Source organism: Astatotilapia calliptera, chromosome 3, assembly GCF_900246225.1.
Source record: "Astatotilapia calliptera chromosome 3, fAstCal1.2, whole genome shotgun sequence".
In the NCBI taxonomy this organism is placed as follows: Eukaryota; Metazoa; Chordata; class Actinopteri; order Cichliformes; family Cichlidae; genus Astatotilapia; species Astatotilapia calliptera.
The window spans coordinates 27,440,438-27,462,637 of NC_039304.1; the positions used below are offsets into that span (position 1 = coordinate 27,440,438).

Below are 22,200 nucleotides of genomic sequence, written 5' to 3' on the forward strand. Positions count from 1 at the left end.
TGGCCATATTTCAGAGCTGCAACTTCACTGGAGTGCCCAAAAGCACAAGGTGTGCAATACTTAGAGACATGGCCAAGGTAAGAAAGGCTGAAAGACGACCACCACTGAACAAGACACACAAGCTGAAACGTCAAGACTGGGCCAAGAAATATCTCAAGACTGGTTTTTCTAAGGTTTTATGGACTGATGAAATGAGAGTGAGTCTTGATGGGCCAGATGGATGGGCCCGTGGCTGGATTGGTAAAGGGCAGAGAGCTCCAGTCCGACTCAGACGCCAGCAAGGTGGAGGTGGAGTACTGGTTTGGGCTGGTATCATCACAGATGAGCTTGTGGGGCCTTTTCGGGTTGAGGATGGAGTCAAGCTCAACTCCCAGTCCTACTGCCAGTTCCTGGAAGACACCTTCTTCAAGCAGTGGTACAGGAAGAAGTCTGCATCCTCCAAGAAAAACATGATTTTCATGCAGGACAATGCTCCATCACACGCGTCCAAGTACTCCACAGCGTGGCTGGCAAGAAAGGGTATAAAAGAAGAAAAACTAATGACATGGCCTCCTTGTTCACCTGATCTGAACCCCATTGAGAACCTGTGGTCCATCATCAAATGTGAGATTTACAAGGAGGGAAAACAGTACACCTCTCTGAACAGTGTCTGGGAGGCTGTGGTTGCTGCTGCACGCAATGTTGATGGTGAACAGATCAAAACACTGACAGAATCCATGGATGGCAGGCTTTTGAGTGTCCTTGCAAAGAAAGGTGGCTATATTGGTCGCTGATTTGTTTTTGTTTTGTTTTTGAATGTCAGAAATGTATATTTGTGAATGTGGAGATGTTATATTGGTGTCACTGGTAAAAATAAATAATTGAAATGGGTATATATTTGTTTTTTGTTAAGTTGCCTAATAATTATGCACAGTAATAGTCACCTGCACACACAGATATCCCCCTAAAATAGCTAAAACTAAAAACAAACTAAAAACTACTTCCAAAAACATTCAGCTTTGATATTAATGAGTTTTTTGGGTTCATTGAGAACATGGTTGTTGTTCAATAATAAAATTATTCCTCAAAAATACAACTTGCCTAATAATTCTGCACTCCCTGTACATTTCTTTCCTCTATAATGCCACTTTTGATTTAGCTACATGACAAAACTCTTTCAGTATGTAAAAGTTTCATCTTATTTGTTATTTTTAGTTAATTATAATGATCCTGATAGTGACAAGTCTAAACTTTGTTCTTTTTCACTCATTTTTTAGTTTCTAACATTGCAATACAGCAGCTACCCATATTAAATTTTCAGGGTCGAAAAAGACTCATACACCCAAGTTTTGTCTTTATTTAAATTTTGATCTAGAATAATAAGAATAATGTCTGAAAATGTATAATAATAAATAACAATCAAACATAATCTGTGAGATTAAAATGTGTTTTATGGCTGGCTTTAAAGATTAAAGGGACAGAACCAATATTGTGAATTTCAATTTAGTTTTATTTATAGTGTCAAATCACAACAACGGTCAGCTCAAGGTGCTTTATATTGTAAGGCAGACCCTACAATAATACATACAGAGAAAAACCCAACAATCATATGACCCCTATGAGCAAACACTTTGGCGACAGTGGGAAGGTAAAACAGGAAGAAACCTTCGGCAGAACCAGGTTAAGAGCGGGATGGAAGATGTGGAAGAGAGACAGAGATAAATAACAGGTATGATTCAATGCAGAGAGGTTTATTAACACATAGTGAGTGAGAAAGGTGACTGGAAAGGAAAAACTCAATGCATCATGGGAATCCCCCATTGCAGCATAAGTAAGGGAGGATTCAGGGTCACCTGATCCAGCCCTAACTATATGCTTTAGCAGAAAGGAAATGTGGTGTGGGAAAGAGTAAAATAGGAGGATGATCTCAGAGTACAGAAAGGAGTGGAGATGTGCAGAATATTAGAGAGATTATGGAGACTTGAAAATACGAAGCAGAATCTTAAAATCATTGCCGTATTTTAGCTGCTGAAGGAAGGGGGTCCTATGAAAGCTGTTCTAATAAAAACACAACAGCTGCATTTTGAATCTGCTGAAATCTGTGTGGTAAGGCAGGAAGGATAGAATTACTTGATTGATATGAGATCAAACCAGAGCCTGTACTAGTATAGCATTACTGTTAGCTGTGAGGGAAGGGCATAGCCTATAGCCAGCTTTGTGCTTCAGTGTCACTGGCCATATAGTTTCAGCAGTAAACATGCAGCACTGTTATGTCTGTGCGGACATGTAGAGTAACAGGAACTCTGATGGTTTCTATGTAATTTCACAAGTATTCGTCTGGAAAGACATAAAAGTAAAGAATGGAAAAGAAATAAAAGTAAAAACTGCAAAAATGTTCAAGCTGTTCTATTTTTAACTGACACAATTATTATTTACAAGATTATATCAAGGAGAAAAAAGCAGCTGATGCTGATTAAATGGTACACTGTACCATGTACACAGTGCTCCTTGTTATTGTTTCCTGCTCCACAATTGTAACATCACAAGTTAAACACCAGGGGGCGCCATTGGGGTGTTTAAGGCTAGACTATCATAGGTAGCGCTCACTTTAGTTAAGTGGGCTGAAACAGTAAAACTTGCCTCTCTGCCAGCGTCAAGAAGTTTAACTGCACGTTTGAACTCTGAGATATCTTAATATGAGAAAAAGAAGCACAATTTCAACAGTGCGCCTCGTTTTTTCTACATGGTAAAGAAATGCTGCCGTAGTAAAAGAGAAATCTGTCAGCATGACTCTAACTTTAAGAAATTAATGTGTAAAATTACAGAAAACATTCTGGTCATTACTGATAATGTCCTTAAATTATAAAACAGAAACTTCCCATTTTATTTTATTACTATTGTATTTTCTTTTTAAAAAAATGATTATGTTACACGTTGTAAAAAAACCTCAAACTTTAACCATAAAAACAATAGAAGAAATTGCAGTTAGAAGTCCAAAATGTTTGCCCTCATTCACATTGTCCAAAGCTGTCCAGTGGGCCAGATTGGAGTCATTGTGGGTCTGACTCTGGCCCCTGTGCCTTATATTTGACACCCTTGGTTTAAGACCAATAGTGAGGCCACTCCTTAATGCAACCCCTGACGGTTAAATTTAACATCAATAAATGAACCATAGTGTAAATCAAATTTGCTTATAATGGCTCTAGAATTGAGTAAAGAGTGGTTGTGATTCATGTAACATCAAGCACCGACTCAAAACCATCTTCAATCTGACTTTAATTTAGCTGCTCCGTGATTTAAATTTTACATCAATAATTCAGTTATCATTGAAAATTCACCAGGATCAGGATGTGAGAGATATATCTGGCCTTTCAGCTGATCACTGAAGCCTCATCAATGGTCAGTGAAAGGGTGGCTGTCAAGAAATTATTTTAAAGGTACCCATATGGAAAAGATATATATAAATCTTATAAAGTTTGTATCTGTCTTGTGTGAAACTTGTATGAAAAGCATATAAGAGTGAAAACAGATATAAGATCCCTTGAGAAATTATATAATGAAACTTGTATGTTTTGGATACTTACTAAAACAATGTATGAAAGTAATGAGAAAGTGGCCACTTTCATGAGTAATCACATATAAGTTTTTACTATTTCTTTTCCGTATGGGTAGAGATAAGGCTGAGGTATGGAAATTACTGGGGAAAAAAACCCTGTTGTCTGATGAGCTGATTAATAAAAATTTGACATTTTTGTCAAAGTCTGGAGGAGGCCAGGAGAGAAGTACGATTATACAAACTCTGGTTTGTGCTTTATATACTACACTTTTCCAACTAAATATACAGAAATGAGTTGTGGCCAAAGATGTTTAGACAGTACCAGGATCTATTGCACATTGCCCATTTTGTGCACATTAATAGCGGTGCAATTGTTTTAAATAAACTATAATTCCCAACAAACAGGAACAGTTCCTGCTGAAGATTAAAGCGTATACCTGTATACACTGGTTGCTTTGTGCACCACCTGCCATGTCCATTTTTGCTTGTTGTTACAGTGCTGGTAATTGCTGCAGTTTTCTCCTGAACGAGTAATAAAAACAAAAACAAATGCACGGTTATTACGTGTACCATAAAAGCACTATTCAGTTAATTATCTTAAAACAATACAAATCTTTACATCATCAAGGCTGGAGATCAAACATTAAGCGATCTCCTGCTGTGGTGCTGAGAAGAGCGCCAATAAACAGTCAGACTGTGTGCACACATTAATATGACAGACTGGTTGCAGAAAGAAACGTTTTCTTCGCAGACTCATATATAATCTGACACAATCACCACTGTTCAAAGCATGCACATTGAAAAAGCATGACTATTGTGCTTCTACTGAAGCACTGTAGTGTGATGAGATTGCTTAAAGTTTTAAGTTTTGACATGTGTTAAATAACACAAATGTAAAAAAAACGTTTATTGTTAGTAAAGAAGAAACAGAAGAAGAAACAGGGACAGTTGACAGCAACGGCGGTGGTTCTCCTTTGTTTACATACCAATGCTCACTATCCGTTTACAGTGTCATGTAGCACAATTACATTTTAATTCGGTGGAAAATTAAAAACGGCTCATCAAATATGAACATTTGGTTGGATTGCCTTTGGTTTATAGTATTTTAGGGAAAATGGTGAGACCCCAGAGACAATGGAGATTAAATAGGGTGACCAACCGTCCTCTTTTTTTTGTGCACTTGTTGACTTGTAAAACCTCTATGACAGTTTTTATTTTACCGTTCATTAACCACACAGAGAAGGCATAGTTTAAATATGTTAAAGTTTTCTTTAAGTAAACAGTATTATTAAAGTTCTTTATGACTGGCACAAGTGTCCTCTTTTTTTGGAAATCAAAATATGGCCACCCTAGGTTAAATAACCCAACTTTGCTTAAATTAAACCAAAGAAAATAAATAAAAATGTGGCGACCATGGCAGTGATGCAGTAGTTTGTGGTGACTTTAGCAGACAGACGAGCAGAGACGCCGACACCTGAAGAAATCACTTGGATGAGCGACGTTTCTCACACTGAAAATGCTACGAATCAACTTTGTGGACTTTCCTTAATTGGATAATTGAGCGCTCACAAGACCTGCTGCAAGAGCCGATGTCTCCCCTGCACCAGCAAAGCTTTCTTTGCTTATGTACTAAAGGAGATATTGAAAATGTTTCCACACTGCATGATGTTTAGCAAGAGGAAACTTATCTGTTACGAGGATGAATCCCAGAGGGCTTGATTACTCGCCAGTGCTCTGTCTCCACACAAAGCGCAGATGGTAACTGATCTCAGAGCAGTGGAACCTGAGCCAGCCAGCAGCAGCTTGTCTGATTTATCAACAATACACAACCACAAACATTTGTCGGTCTCTCAGCTTGCCAACCCACATCCCCATGAAATTAACGGGTGCTACATATTTCAGTGGGGTTCAAGTCAAGCAGAGTCCAGCGTGCTTCTGCAGAGAACAGCCACTGAAGCCACAAGATAGCAGTAATTTAAAGGATGGATGCAAACAAGGGAAAATCTTTAGAATGGAACAGTGTTAGGGATTAAAACCTTGGTAAGACTTGTACCTTTTGCCTTAGACAAACACAACCGTGTTGCAGGGACACGATACTTTCTTGTGTATGATGTATAAAACAGTGCAGTTTATTTCTCATCAAACAAATTCAAACCTGCATAGATCATTAGTATTAAAGTGAAGTGGACACCAAACTCAAAAACTGCCAGTCTATTTCAGTTTTTGGGCTCCAGGTTTGCATTCATGTTGCACATATATAAACATTATGCTTCCTTGCTGGTCTCAGACGAGCTGGGGAGGTCTGACAACTCAAAGATTCAAAATTCACACCATCAATAATAATTATCAACAGTCTGGTGTTTGACATGGAAAATGCTATTTTGTTGCAGTATTGTGGACGATCATGGCAGAAAAATTGTCAGTACAGATGAACCCTATTCCACTCTTAATATGTCTGTGGCTCCTTAAGCTCCATAAAAAGTCACAGTTTGGTATATTTCTTGGCTAATAATATGCTATACATTACAGCTTACATGAAAAGCACACTTCAAATAACCCTCCTCAATCTCAGACAGACAGGATCTTGAGATATAAAAAGAAAGAAAACCACTGATCTATAGCACCACTAGTGGTCAAAAGCATATACAACGGCCTTTAAACTCCTCTCCTTTAGCTGAACACAACTTCCCCCTATAAACATTAAGAAATACTCCATCTTATACATAAAGTTGTTTTTTTAACAAATAAAGATCAAATACAGAACAACAAATCTTTTTAATTAAATATTAAAAATGAACAATAAGGAGCTACTTGGCACTGCTCTAAGGCAGCGGTCCCCAACCTTTTTTGCACCACGGACCGGTTTATGCCCGACAATATTTTCACGGACCGGCCTTTAAGGTGTCGCGGATAAATACAACGAAATAAAACTAGTACCGGTACCGAAAAAAAGAAGATTTATTCATAACACACCTGAAAAGACCCAGGAAAACTGAGTTAATGATAAAAACTATAACAAAATAACGCTGAAAACCGATAAAAACCCTGAAAACCATACATTTCACACCTGAGCCTCAACTCTCGCGGCCCGGTACCAAACGACTCACGTGTCCGAGGCCCGGGGGTTGGGGACCGCTGCTCTAAGGCAAACAGTAGTAACTTACAAAGCAGTCATAACTCAAAGCAATTTAAAGACTAAAAACTAAAAAACACTTGTTGGACAAAGTTGCAAATTTCACAAACCTACTGTCTCTGCTACAATAGAAGCATCAATGCAAAAAACCCCCAAACAAACAAACAAACAAAAAAAACAAACCTTAAAAATAGCAGATAAGATAAATACAAATTTTGGGAAAACATTATTTTGACAAATTTCCTTTAAAAGCCATAAAAAGTGCTATTGGTCACATTCTCCAAATAAGAGATTGCTGCAATGACTGAACTCATTTTGAATCAGAGTCCGATATAAAAACACAACAACTTAATTATTTGGTTAAAAATATTAGATGGATTTTTTTTCCTGAAAAATCTAAAAAAAAAAAACCCCAAAAACCCAGAAACATCAATTCTATTAAATTCTCTCAGGAAAGGTCAGTGAGGAGAAAGTGATGGAGAGTAGAGTCATCCACACCATCCTCTGCATGTTCCTGCAGTCTTTTGGTTCAGACAGTCCTTCAGTCCTGGTCTTGTTTCGGTTTAATTGACAGGCACCCCGAACATCCACCGAGTCCCTTCTCCTTTGTGTTGTAGTCAAAGCGAGGCAGAACAAGAACGCTGCCATCTGGATCGCCCTTACAGGCGCCACTGGTGGCTTCAGCCAGCGCTCTCTCCTCTTCCACAGACATGATGCTTTTCACCAAGCATGTGATGGCAGCGTCGATGTTGGTGTTGTCCTGGGGAGAGAAAGAGAGAGAGATAGGATGAAGCTGAAGGGTTGAAGAAGTTTCGATGGAGGTAGAAATAGAGAAATGTCTTAACAGTAAAATCCACCATATTGTCCATTTAAGTATTTAAGGGTTGTCTTTAGGCGCTTAATCACTCAGGAAAAACTTGGACGAATGACTAAAACTCGTCTTGTTTGGATTTAAAAGAGCTCTGGGTAATGACCCAAAGAAAGAGATAATGGACACAAGCAGCAGGAACAAGCTTTCTCTGAAGGGTGGCTGGGCTCAGCTTATTGATAGAGTTAGGAACTTGGTCATTTCATTTTGGTCAAAGGGAGCCAGCTAAGTGAGCCACTTCCTGTATGTCCCGGGGTAGACTTAGGACACACTGGTGTCCTAGGTCTACCCCAGGACCGGCTTGGGAATGTCTCAGTGCTTTGTCTCTAAGAGCTGGAGGAGGTGGCTGAGGACAGGGAGGTTTGGGCATCTCTGCGCACATGTCTGCAGAGTCCAGAACAGCTGGAAAAGGGTGCATTTTCAATAGAATGGTGACCTACTGGGAACCACAGCTTCAACTTCATTTTGTCCTAAATTTGCTTTGCATGATTTACAGTTGCCTTGGTGCAGCAAAGATTATCTAACAAGGAAGAGACACATTAGCAGTCACAAAGAAAACACAGATATACTTCCTGCAGACCCGAACAACAACAACAACAAACAATGCAAAGATGTGCAATAGAGAACGTGTTCATTTAAGCCATCACCACGTGGCTTCTTTTTTTAAAACGCAGCTTTCTTGAGTTCGAGAGATACCGCTTACCCAGTACGTTCTCTGTTCACAACTTTCCCTCTAACAGTACAAAATCCTACAATTACCATAACAAACACTATTGTGGGTTAAATCAGTCTACACAAAATCATGTGATTGCTTTAACAAGTTGCCACACTGTTCCTCTTATGCCAACTCATTTTGTTATTATTTATTACCAATTTGCTTTTTTTGAGTTTGTATTGCAGCCCTTTAGCAGCAATTCCTATTTTCTTGTGCGTGTTGTGAACTGTAGGGGGATGAAATATTTCTGTATGCTCGTTCATTTAATGGCAATAAAGATCTTCTCGTTCTAATCATTTAACTCCTTTCTCTTTCAGACCACCGTCTCTTTAAGGCAACTTTTTTCTGATTGGGTGCCCACTGGAAACAAAGGGTTTGAACAGCAGGGGGTGGAGCTTATGTGTGCCTGTGATGACCGTATTAGGGATTTCAGCTATTGCTGATGTTGAGTAAAAGAGTAAACAAACATTAAAATGGAGCATTCACGGTTGTCTGAATCCTGAGCTTTTGGCACGTACACTGAAACTTCATTACCTGAAACTCTGATAATCTTTAATGGGAGCAGCTACAGCTGAACATCTATATTAATCATTTTTCCATCGTAAAGGTGAAATATTTCAAATATTAACGTCTTTAAATAACTGATCAAATATTCTTTTTGTCTACAACATCTACTAAAAAAGGAAACTCACTAAAGTCTACTAGAGCGCTCCTCATTTCCTGAGGTGGTGTGTGTGTGTGTGTGTGTCTCAACTTGTTTCTGTTATGTAACGGGTAAAAAGAGGACATGAGGCTTTGAAGGTTCTGTAAGGTGAAGAATGAAAAGCTGTGCTTCCAGCCTTCCACCTTTAATTTAAATAAATTGGATCAACAGATGAGCCACAGTAAGCGCCGTGTTCTCACTATTTTTTCCTTTTAAGATTTAACTGAATTCCAAGTTTTTCTGTTGGTACTTTTAGCCGATACAAACTAATTGAATTCTGCGAGTTGGCAGCTACGAGAGCCAGCTGTGACTGAATCATGAAAACTTATATAACTGGATATTATGTGAACATGGCATTCACTATAACCTGATGTACCTAACTTCTTTTCTTCTAACAGCCTAGAAGAAGACATGCTTTATATTTGTAAGGGGCCAGTATGTAAATGAGACGGTGCTGACAACACTGTTTTCAACCCTTGTACCCTCTGGGTGTCATCACCCCAGGTCAGACTGTGGGCTTTTGAAGCTTTGGGGTTGAATTGTTTCTTTGGTTGATAGATAATTTTTTAATCCCAATTGTTCAATTGTTACAGCAGCACATGCGTATTAAGCTTAATATTTTCTAGAGTATTTTAGTATTTTGTTTTTTCTTAATTAATTAAATATATTCCTCAGTTTTATTCATTCTGAATGTTTCCTGGATAACACAGCGAAGTTCTTCTAATTGTCGGTGGTTCTCCGTTTAGTTACAGTTCTCACTTCTTGTTTTATATTAATAGTTGTCTTGTCTCTAGAGTGTGTTTAGTTTTACTTCCCCTTCTGTCTCATTGTCTTAGATTACTGTCTCCTGCCTCTTGTCACCCTTGCGAATACATAACAGTCTTCCTCTTAGTCTTTGTTTCAGCGTTTGTTAGCTTCCTCTATGCGCATTTTCCACTAAGTTTTGGATCGTGTTTGTGTTTCTGGTGGACTTTTCTAGTGGAAATTCAACAATGCAAAATAAAGCTTTACCTAAAACCAACCTCCATTTGGGTTCCAAACACTCATTTGATTCATGACACCAGGGCTAAGAAAAAATGAAGCCATCGCAGGCGTGCTACATGCTGCAGTTCCTCTAGTGGCCACTTGAGGCTGCCTCTAAAAGCGAGTCGGTCCCCATTGACTCCCATGGTAAAATGCACATGCGTGCAGCAGAAATAAACATTTTTACAGCCTTACATTACTAGCTGCCTACAACATTTTTTAAATTTCTCATTCAGTATTTATTGGTCAAAAAACAAAATTTTCCCCTGGATACAAACTTTGGTGACCGTTAAGTTACAAATGGGGACATACGCTGATCGTGACATGTGAAACAAATGCAAACAGAGAACGTGACATCAGATTTGCAGGCGAGTGATGAATATGGAAATCTGAAGAATTGGGATATAAGAAAACATTTTTTTCCTTTCTTTTTAAAAAAAACTTGATCATAATCATCAGAATGATAATGAGAATAATAACTGTATATGTGATGATAATCATACAAAGTTTTGTTAAGATTGGCACACCAGTTGTGGAAGCGATACACACAGACATATATACACATGCTAAACTATAAGCATTACAGTAAGACAGGGGGTGTGGCTTGTTTATTGTGACCAAATCTAACACCCATTAAATGCTGACAGGAAGACAGAAACAGAAAATAATCTCATCTTGCCTTGGCAGAGGTTTCATACCAGTCGACAAATCCGTACTCTTTGGAGAAGTTCTCCAGTTTGGGCAGCTTGGGGCACAAACCATGATGCCGCTGGTCACATTTGTTGGCCAACAGAACAGCTGGAACTGGCCTCCCATTGCTGAGGGCAACCTAATGAATCCCAGAGGAAGATGGAAAAAGAAATGCAATGAAAATTTACAAAAGTAATTCATGATGAAGCAACAAAGACCTGTCGAAGCTTCCAGTAGATGAGCCTCAATTTGACGTGCTTCACTGTAATCTGCAGTTTGTGAAGGGATACAGCAGCATCAAGTGATGGCATCTGTCTGTTATGTTATGCCTATTTATTTATCTATATTGATATCAGAGAGGCATCAGGCTTGTAATACAGTGATAAAAAAAATAAATACTGATTTGGCTATCTATTACATAGTTGATAGGCAGAGGGCACTGAGAGTAAGATGACAATATAAAACGGATTGCTTGCAGGGATGGGCCTCTGTCTGCAGCCCCTGCTGAGCATTACAGTTTCAGCTCAATGTTTCAATGTTAAGCTGTAATGTATGCAAATGTGCTTTTCGTCAATCTTATAGCCCTCAAAGCATAATTTGTATTTGTTAAGAAGAAGCTCTAAGCCTCACCGAAGATCTTTGAACATAGTTAGCATCAAGCTGGAAAAACACTGTCGGTAATAAAGGAGACATTTCTCACAAGGAAACACACATATGCACACACTATATATAGCCTTGACTTGTGGTCTTTGTTTTATACTTGTTTTTCTTCTCCTTAATGTCTTTATTGAGGTCTCTTCTTTTTCAGTGAAAAGTATTTTAAAAATAAGATTAAAAAAAGAAATACACCTCCAAATATAACTCTTTAACTGCTGGATGTGTAAAAGAAAACAAAACAACTTCACTTTTGTGTAAAGTACTTCTACTGCTTTGAAGTGGCAAATGAAATCAGTCAGTCAGTCAGCTGTCTGTCATTTGATACTAAGCTGACAGTAAGCTGGTCATTTGAGGACTGCTTCCTCATGACCAAACTGGAAAATAGCCCAGATTAGCAAACGGGGATTCTGGGGATTAGAGGAAATCAAGAAAAAACTAAATAAAAAATGAACACACAAAAATGTACAAAAGTTTATTTCCCATTATTTTTAGATCTTGAATACATATATTATCAAAACATATATATCGTAACAAAATGATATGTGTAGAATACAACTGTCTTTATCCCACCTGCTGCGTTCTCCCTGACATTGCTGAGTCACAAACTAGGCTAGCTATCCTGAATACAGTACTTCCAAAATGAATTAAACAAGGAAAAGTGAGGTAAAAAACAAAACAAAAAAAACCTCCACCACCAACAACAGGAAAACAGAAAAGGGGATGCACAACTATTGAGAAACCACTTTTTTTTTTTTTTTTGGCTAAATCAGGATGAAAACACAACATTTAACTTTAAGCAGTGGCTTTCCACCAACGCAAACAAGGCAGGCAATTGTTCAGTAAAATATAAAAATAGACATCAATTAAAGCCAAAGTAAAGTGACCACTCTTCTATCTCAGACAGTGCTCTGTCATAAAGCTTCTCCTGTCGCTTGTTTGCATCTATCGTTTAAATTGTTGACATCTTGTTGGCACAGTTGACCACAGTCTCTGGAAGCAGGCTCAACTCTGCTTGGCTTAGGTTCCACTGAAATATGAAATATGCAGTGCATCAGTTTTACAGGCATAGGTATCCTGCCAACAATGGCTAGAGGTTTTCAAGCTGCGAGACAAAGCACATGCATACTGTGGAGAAATGTTGGTCTTTCACTTTGACCTGATGTGCTGCCTCTAACTCTGCTTTCACTGATCTAAGATCAGTTACAATCTGCAAAGTGAAATAGAACCAAGACTAGCAAGTAAACAAGCTTCTGTGATTTATCATCTTAAGTTAAAAGAAAAACATGAAAAAAAAATTTTTCTTATTTATTTTTCATATAATATAAGCTTCTAGTGAAAGCTATAAGGTGCCTTTTTTTAAGTAAGGTCTCTCCAGTGTGCATGATTGTGCGCATTCCAGTATCACATGTTTAATTATTAGAGAAAGAGGAAACAAAGCCTAGTGACTTGATCTGGGCTTGTCCGTTTAACCTGTTGAGCATGAGCCCCCAAACAAACCATTAGTTATGCTAGACTCTGGTTAATAAACTACATTAAGATTATGTACAACCCAAATTCCAAAAAGTAGGGATGCTGTGTAAAAAGATTTGCTTATTGTGAATCCGGTGGCAGCAACATGTCTCGAAAAAGTTGGGATGTGTGCAGCAAAAGACTAGAAAGGAAGAGCTGAAGGAATATTTTGCAGCTAATTAGGTTTGCTGCCAACAGGTTGGTCACATGATTGAGTAGAAAAAAGAGGCAGAGTTTTTCAGAAGTAAATATGAGCAGAGGTTCATGGGTTTTTCTTTGTTTTGCTGTTGTTTTTATTAACATTTTAAAATGTTCCAACTTTTTCAGAAAGTCTGATTTACTTCAATCCTACAACAATATTAGATTTTTCACCCTGATTCATGCAAATTTATTTGCCTCAGCCCCAAGTTTGTAGATTTTTATTCAGAGCAAAGAAATACATTTCTTAAAACTTTTTAAACTGCACTCATTTCCTCCTTCACAAAATCCTTGTGGTGGGGCGTGGCTTGCTGTGCCATGCAGGGAGGACGGACGCACCTGCGTGGCATCCGCAAACATGCCCGCTGACTACAACAAGTGCGAGTGGTGGTGTATTGTGGTGTGATGCATCTGCGGCTGACAGCTGAGAGCTGCAGCCGCGGTCAATAAAGATGGCTCAAAACTATGACCTGTGGACTCAACGTGCCTTATTCCCACTAGGGCTGCCACGATTAGTCGATTAGTCACGATTACGACTAATTTAATAGTCGACACGTCGTTTGAAGCTTTGTAAGATCCCAAAAGATGCAGGGATAAGTAGTAGGATTTAAGAATGTAATAATGGACTGAAAAAGAAGATGGCAGCACTGCATGTCCAGGGATGCCCGCTGCCATTAAACCCCAAAGAAGAAGAAGCAGTGTCCGGTTTCATAGCTGTGTCCAAATTTAGCGGCCGCATCCTTCGGAGGCCGCATTTGTAGGCCAATTACGTTACAGCAACACGGCGAAGCATGCCCAAATTCGAAGACTCCCCCAAACACGGCCCAAAAATGCGTCCTTCATTTCTCCAGTTATGAAGGATGGGTCGGGTGTATGCTTCGTGGCCCAAACAATCCCAGAATTCATAGCGCGGCCCAGCCAATTCCAGTTTTCAACAATGGCGGCAGCTAGTTAGTTTTAATATATTTTTTTTTCTCTTTTTTTTTTTTTTAAATGTTAAACTTTATTAAGAAACCGTATACAGAACATGTATACAATCAGAACAAAATTAACATATGCCAGGGGGTGTAATACAAAGAATTACATACATTCAAATAATTTGTAATTACTACAAATAGTAATAGTTTTCATAGCCTTTTTGTTAAGTGATCCACTAATCAATTTTATGTAACATAAAACATCATTATAGTAATGTTTAAAATTAGGTTTTTTGTTACTGTATTTGCATTTGTGAAAATAAAATTTAGCTAAGATAACTAACAAGTTTAGTTAGTTTTAATATTACTCTTATAGGGCTTTGGAGCGTGATGTCACGGGGGTGGGCGTGGAAAGGATTTTGGCCTGATGCGCCATTTTCCCGGTCCAAACAAAGCGCAAGCGACAAAGGAGCGAAAGCACACACAACAGCCATGGTTCGTACTTGCTGCGTGGTCAGCTGCAATGTTCGATCGCACAACCGGCAAGAGAATAAGCTTAAAAAGGGTTTGTCTTTTTATTCTTTCCCAACCTGGAAGCAACATGAGGCAGCTCATATAGCGGACCTTACCAAACGAAGGCATCTAGCCTGGATAGCAGCCGTGAGACGAGCTGGTATCCAGTTCGCTTCCATGTCCAGATATCACTTAACTTACCGGACAATTTCATTCCGGTAAGTTCTATATATGTTCATATCACTCTTTATAGCTTAATAATATGATCGTTGGTGGTCTCGGAGGTTATAGAAATTGCGAACAAACATCGAATGGAGTGACTTTGCAGACATACGTGCTATGTAACGATTTGCTAATTCTTTCTCACAACTTTTGGGAAGCCTGCCTATGAAATGGCTGTAATATCTTGCCCGATTATCAATGTGGTAGTTTGCATCAACTTTACAATTGTGGGCACATAATATGACAACGAGATTTTAGCAGTTCATTGATAAATGTATAACATCAACTGTGGTAGGGGGTGAACCATGGCCATTACACTCGATGCACTCCAGCGATTTGTAATTACAAAACTGGTTCGCAGTGTAAGCGCTTACTCCACAAACAAGATATGTGAAGATATCGGGGTAGGACAGTGGCGGTAAGTCGTCTGGGTCTTTATTCCACTGCCATATTTCATATGGGTCCACATTTGCGATGCACTCTGGACGTAATAGGTCTCTATACCATCCGTTTTCTTTTGAGCTGCTTTTAAGCATGTTTCTTGTTGTCGTTGTTCCAACACACTGCGTTTGTTTTGATTTATGGACCCGGAAAATGGCACCGCGCTCCCACAATACATTGCGACGTGACGTCAACTCCTAAGCCCTATTATTCTTTCTGCTTCACAAAATAAACTTTTAACATATTTTCAGGCGAGAATGTAGCTGTGCAAACTTCAAATATCTGCTCGGTTTATCAAGACACCACATATCTGCAAAAGCGCTCCGACGTTTTCAGAGACGTCTGTTACCCACCAGCTCGACAGCTAGAGGGTTCAAGGGTCACTAGAGCTGGTGAGAACACCGGACTCCCAGCACATCATTTTCAACCCCCCCGCGGTGTTTCGCTACTCAGGTTGAACATGATATGCACTCAGATAATTTAAAAATGTTATTGTTTGGCTTTTTTCAGTGTTTTATTTGTTCCTCAGTAAATCGGTTTGGCTGAGATTAAAGTTATAGTTTTACACAGCTGAATAAACGTCAAACAGAGAACTGATTAAACAGAAGTGTGAGATGGGAGAGAATTTACTCCAGTGTCCTGTTATACTTTACATGGAAAGAACAGACGGCCGAGTTTATTAAACTCCACCGAGACAATCTGCAAATTTCGTTAAACTTTAATAAACTATCATCTTGTCTTTATTTTTAGTTAGCACATACTGTACCTTAAACACTTAAAGCTGTAAGCTAATGATAGTTATCTAAGAGCAGATGCTGCTGGTGCAATAAGCTGTAGTTTTACGTCCAATAGACGCATGATCTGATTAGTCGACTAATCGCAAAAATAATCGGTGACTAGTCGACTATCAAAATAATCGTTTGTGGCAGCCCTAATTCCCACCACACTCCTCTTCTCAATTCTCCACCTCCTTCATCTCTGATTTTTTACCTTTGAGTCCAGGTCTCCTTTCCATTTAAGGATGGCCTGAAACGTGGACAGCCGGGTCATGTCGAAGACGACGAGCGCACCCACGGCCTCTCTGTAGTACACACGGGTCATGTTGCCATATCGTTCCTGCCCTTTTTAAAGAAAACAGAAGACAAACCCAGGCCAATGTTAATTTACAGACGAGACTTTTTAAAAAAAAAATTTAAAGCAGAAAAATAGAAAAAAAAGGAGAGAAGAACGGGAGCAACGGTGAACAGACAACGCTGCTTCTGTAAGAAAGCACACAGCGCCAAAAAAGACAAAACAGAGGGAGGTACATAAACAAATATACAATTTTGCTATGTGTTCGCAGCATATGATAGGATATGAGTGACTGTGTGTTTGACACAGACCATACTTGAAAAATGAGTTTGAGAGATCGCAATGTTACAGACCCGCACCTAGCAGAGAGGTAGAAAGTGAGTAAAACTAGAGGGGAGAAATGTGACATGAGCCAGAGACCGTGCTTATCAATGCTTATCCCTAAAAGCCTTGGTCTCTAAGTTTTACGTAAAATTGAAAGGCAGTCTGCGCTGCCACGCAGCCCCGCCTACCTACCTCTGGGTAGTGCTCCTGCCTCCAAAGATCCTACATGTACGGTGATGTGTGGTGAGATGTAATGACTATGGTGTCATTAAAAAGGGAGAAACAGATGACCGCACACCACACCCAGCAAAGCCACTTGAATGGTCCAACCCGTCCTATTTGTGTGAGTGATGTGTTGTCAGAGGAAGCGGGGGAAGGAGAGGACTAGGCCTGGAGGAGAGAGCCAGCAAAGCACCCCCCATTTCGAGGAGGCGAGGAACAGCAGATCCGGGACTCATGTTGACTGGAACCCCACACAGCAGGCCAGCGCCCGTCTCCCCCACTGCAAAGAGTAGTCCAGCTGGATTTCTCAAAGCCCAGCACGAGCACCTCACTCAACCAACAATGAAGACAAAAAAGCACAACAGACCAGCCAGAGTTTGACATACGCCACAGCACCAAGCCATCTAAAGTGATGATAGCTTGGGTGATCACATCAGTTTCTGAGGGTCACACCATTAATACCAAAGCTGGTCACTTTTCATAATAATAACTAACATCTTTGTCAGTATCAAACATTTAGCCCTAGTTTCCCAGCACAATAAGACACTTTTTTTTTTGTATACAGGAACTGCATATGTTCTTCTCACTGCTGACAGACACACACACAATTGTTAAAAAAATGTTGCAAATAAGAGAAGCATGTGTGTGAACATTTAAGTCTCTATCCTGGAAACTAACTTGCTCCACATGATCCCAATATACCGGTGAATCAGCAGTGGAGCATCTGACACACACAGACACACAACCCTGCGCATGCGCCCGAACACTGAGCACACAAACTGTCTCCTAAAAGCAGATGGTACCTTTCCCTTTTTTTCTGCACACCATCTGATCAGTACTAATAGTATGAGGTCAAAGGTCAACACCACCAATGACCAATGTTTTCAGAATTTAAAATAAGCAAGTCCGGCAATCTAAAAACCAGGAGACCGTGTTCACTCAAAGGTAAATGTACACATGATCATTATTTTTTGTATATAACAGTTTATGTACATAGACCAGAACATGTGTAATATCCTTTTATTTTTTGTTGTTGTGCTCCTACGAGACTGACATCGCTCTTGCATCCTATGTGTATAATGCGACAGGCAGAGTCAACACCACGTGAGAGCTCCACCCAACAGGCAGCTCATACACCCCTCTGCATTTAATCAGCGTTATCATTAATATCTAAATCTCTTCCACAGCGTGTCTTTTCCCCGCCTTCCCCCTCACCCCCAGCAGATGGCCGCCGGTCCCTGAGTCTGGTTCTGCTGGACATTTCTTCTTGTTAAAAGGGAGTTTTTCTTTCCTTCTGTTGCCAAAATGCTAGATCATGGGGGTGTCATCTGATTGTTGGCTCCTATGGATTGGAACCAGCATGGAAAGCAAACATGACAACTAAAAACAAAACAAAGACAACAACAATAATAACATCTGTCTATCACACACAACGCCTACTATGTTAAAGTAATAAACACCATGTTTTTTTGTGGGTGAGGGAAGTCGTGATGTCACCATATCAGAAACGAAAACACAAAAAGAAGAGATTATAACTTATTTAAAAAAATGACTATACAGAGAGAACATCTATGTAAAAGCACTCTGTGAAGGCTGACCTAAAAAGAACGTACACCAACTCACATTTTTTTATCTTGACATTTGTAACTATAAAACATTCAAATGGGAAAATGCAAAAACTTTGTGACTTGAAAATGCTCCTCGTGACCCTGAACAACCGGCTTCCCTATATTAAGAAAAGCCAGCACAGAACAGCTGTACGGTCACCACATCCACACCGTGAGGACAACATGCCGGCTGTTTGTGTGACCGCAGCAGCTTCATTGTCGTTTAGCAGCAAGTCGTGACCTGCCTCGCTGCTAAAGTCCGCCTAGAAAACAGCCTCAGCCGGACCTTTTCATTTAAATGATAACTCTTATCAGCTGGCACGTCACTCAGCACACACAGTGTGTGTGTCTTTGTGTGTCTGTGTGTGTGAGAGGGAGACAGCAGTGAGACCGGAAAGAAAGGAGTTCCCAAAAAAAATCTAATTACATGCAATTAAAGAGACACATGGGAGGGTTTTATAAGCTGAATACAGAGAGCTTGTTATGTGCCTCTGCAGGAATGATGGCTGACCACATTTTTTTTTCAAGGCCACTTCTCAAATTGTGCAACATAATTGTTAGATGCATCAGCAAAAAGCAGCTGAAGAGTGTGAAAATGCAGATTACTGCACGTTTGTTCTGGGGTTTACTGCTTACTTGCATTGAGCACAGTACAGATGCATTTGCTTAACTTTGAGCGAGTTTGTTTATATTATAGTGGTACTTTACTTTTACAAAGTACTTTCTAACAGATGCCTGACGCTGTCACATGTTGGCTTACTCTTGCAGCATTGGCATACGCCACAGCTCCAGGAGCAGCATACCACTGACCACTCTGTGATCTCCGAGCTTCTGGGAATTTACTCAACTTGACTTTAAGATTCTGTTACTTTTATGCTGCATTATGCTTCTGATGTCAGAGGAAAGTGTCTCTAAATTCACAGGGGAAGTAAACACAGTTATCTCCCCCTCAACCATCTACAACATGACATGTTGCAGAACCAGAAGTGAAACATGTAATTCACCTAATAAATGTGTTTGAGGGACTCGTTGAAGATATCTGTACTTATTATGAATGGAAGACGTCTGCTTATAAAGAGTGCATCTTTGTACGGGAGTACGTTTTGACATTTGTGCCATTTTAAAAGAAAGTTTTCCACAAAGCAACACAGTGCATGTGTCTTACACAGGAGTGGAGTTTGACTGCGTGATAATCATGCAGGACAAAAAAAAATGCACACTGCAAGTTCGGAAATATTCTAAGATTATTGATTAAGTAACAAAACCCATCTTCTTCTTCTGTTGTTACAATAGATAATCTGCATCCTCATCTATTACAATGATCCTCCTTCATCACATCCATGAAACTCCTCTGTGGACCTCCTGCTTCGTCCAGTATATCCAGTGTCCCTCTCCTGCACATGTCCAAACCATCTCGGTCTTGTCTCTCTAACTGTGTCTCTGTCTTATACACATTGTTTACAGTCTTGAACTTTCCTAAAGATGTTTTTTTCCCTAGAATTTACCCAGAACAGGTGCACGTATCCAGTGCAGTCCTATTAGACATCTTTAACCTGCCAAATTCCTCACATCCACACGATGATGAGGAACAGGAAGAGGTGAGGAAGCTGGCAGGTTGAAGAATCTGTGTACCAGACTCTTCTTGGGTGCGACGGCAGCAGCTAACGTCTTGTGTGTCCTGCCGTGTGCTGTGTTCAAGACACTCTACTGTAAGTAATCCTGACCCGACTGTCCCAAAATGACCCCCAAGCTTATGGATGAAGACGGCTGCACGTGACTATGACCCTCACACTGCTCTCTCTATCTCTATGTCATGTTTATTCAGTGGTGGATGACGTGACATGGTCAGTCCCTTTGCTTTCACTGCAGCAGTACGCCTTCAGATTCGTGGGCTCGTATTATTGGGTTACAAGTACTGATGCAGTTCTGAGTAAACATCAGTCTGCTGTTGCAGCTGGTGAAAGGGGAACTCGGCCAAGGTCATGTTTTCAGTGCTATTTGTCTGCATGCCTGTGGAGCAACAGGTTCTTCGGAGGATTTGTAAAGGAAGTCCTTATGAAATGCGGGTCCTGTATACGTTGCACATTACTGGTTACATCTTTCTATAGTCGCTGTAGGTCGAGCAACGCTATATTACAGATAATGCATGCAGCCCAACTCTCCTGGTTTATTACCTCCTTACTTGTTGTCCATACTTGCACTGGTCTCTATTTCTTGTTCTAACTGCACTTTGTGTGCACCACGGACCCTGAGCTTCATATTTTCGTCTCTCTGTGTACTTGTATGTGGCTGAGTTGACAGTAGAGTTCACTTGGCATTACTGATATAGAGCTTTGACCTTTGAGCCTCGATGGACGTTTGAAGCTTGCATAATTCTGAGGGACACAGAGTCCCCCCCCCCCCCCTTTTTTTTTTTAAAACACAACGCCACAAGGTGGAGTTAACTTTTTATTGGTTTGCTGAGGTCATTAGGAGCCGATTTTCATGCAACTTTGTAGCAACATGGTGCATGCGCAAAGGAACAGCTCGATAAAATTTGGTGTGGATCTGACGTGTTTTGGAAAAATATCCAGATATTTACGTTGGGTTTGGTTGAGTGGAGAGTTGTCATCTGCATCTACTACTAAAAACCTTTCGTGATAGTGTTTCTTGAGTGGGTGAGTGAGTGAGCATTAACCTGTGCAGGTACATCTAAGCCAAACAGCGGTGTGTCATTCCAATCACAAAACAATAACAGTATGATTCACGTACCGGCGATGTCCCACAGCTGCAGCCTCACCACTGTTTTGTGGTCCCAGTTGAGCACTTTGAGTGCGAAGTCCACTCCGATGGTGGCCCGGTAATGCTGGGAGAACACCTGGTGGACGTAGCGCTTTATGATGGACGTTTTGCCAACTCCCAGGTCGCCGATCACCAAAACTTTGAGCAGGCGTTCGCGCTGCATGATTACTGAAGACCCCGGTTACGAATTCCGCGTGAACGAGACGTGCAAAAACTGCGAAGAGTGTCACGCTTTTAAATAGTGGATTCTCGCAGGAAAACAAACACCATCGAGAACTCCCCGAGAGCAACTTTGAAGCGCAATAAGGTTTTTAAAACAGGTTTTCGCAAATAAATAAAACAGAACGCGCTATTAAAGTAGATCAGGCGCAAATGACAACAAGTGCGCATATCTTAATGTTCATGTTAAAAGTTATAAATGAAAGCGAGTGTGCCCGAGAGCCGCAGATGCACAAGGGGAGGCGGCACAGGAGTGATCTCATGTAACAGTCCACAGCTGATGACTGCTGACCTCGATGACGTCCCGGGACGCTGGTGCTCACATCTCCGTGGCCGCTCTATGTCCCGGCCAAACACCCACGAGCTGTTTCACAATTTAAACAGTGAAATGGAAAAGAAGAAGATCACGCTTTACGTAAAACTCTGATGAGATAAGGACGAGAAAAAACGAGGCGCTGTTATCTGATGAGTCTGCGGTCTGTGCGCGCTTCTGCAGCAGTTTGCTCTACTGCCACGACTTCAGAGAACAAACTGCGTTTCTGACAGCAGCTCACTGTCTTATAAAGTCACGCCCACATACTGCCAGTGTGTGTGTGTGTGTGTGTGTGTGTACTTTTCAAACGCACAGCGCGCATATTAAACGCTGTGATGTGCAGAGGATGGACACACAAACAGGAACAGTTCTGAGGTACTCTGACACCTTCTTCGGTCTAAGTTTAGTTTCCTCTGCTGTCATTGTACTCGCCCTATCTGTTGGTCTTTGCTCAGGGGAGCTCAGTGGTTTTACATGAAGTGCTATTTACTTAAAATGACTCAGTAAACCAGCAGAAAATACAGCGAACAAGTTCACAG

General features: G+C 40.3%; 1 protein-coding gene across 1 annotated transcript; it reads right to left on the minus strand.

Moving 5' to 3' along the window:
• Nucleotides 1-6,627: 6,627 nt before the first annotated feature.
• Nucleotides 6,628-21,884, minus strand: LOC113019103 (ras-related protein Rab-38). The gene is made up of 4 exons (XM_026162631.1): nt 21,100-21,884; nt 16,115-16,245; nt 10,657-10,806; nt 6,628-7,428 (listed from the first exon to the last, which is right to left on the minus strand). The coding sequence occupies exons 1-4, from the start codon at nt 21,290-21,292 to the stop codon at nt 7,210-7,212; spliced, it is 693 nt and encodes a 230-aa protein (XP_026018416.1). The 5' UTR covers nt 21,293-21,884; the 3' UTR covers nt 6,628-7,209.
• Between the last annotated feature and the right edge of the window lie 316 nt (nt 21,885-22,200).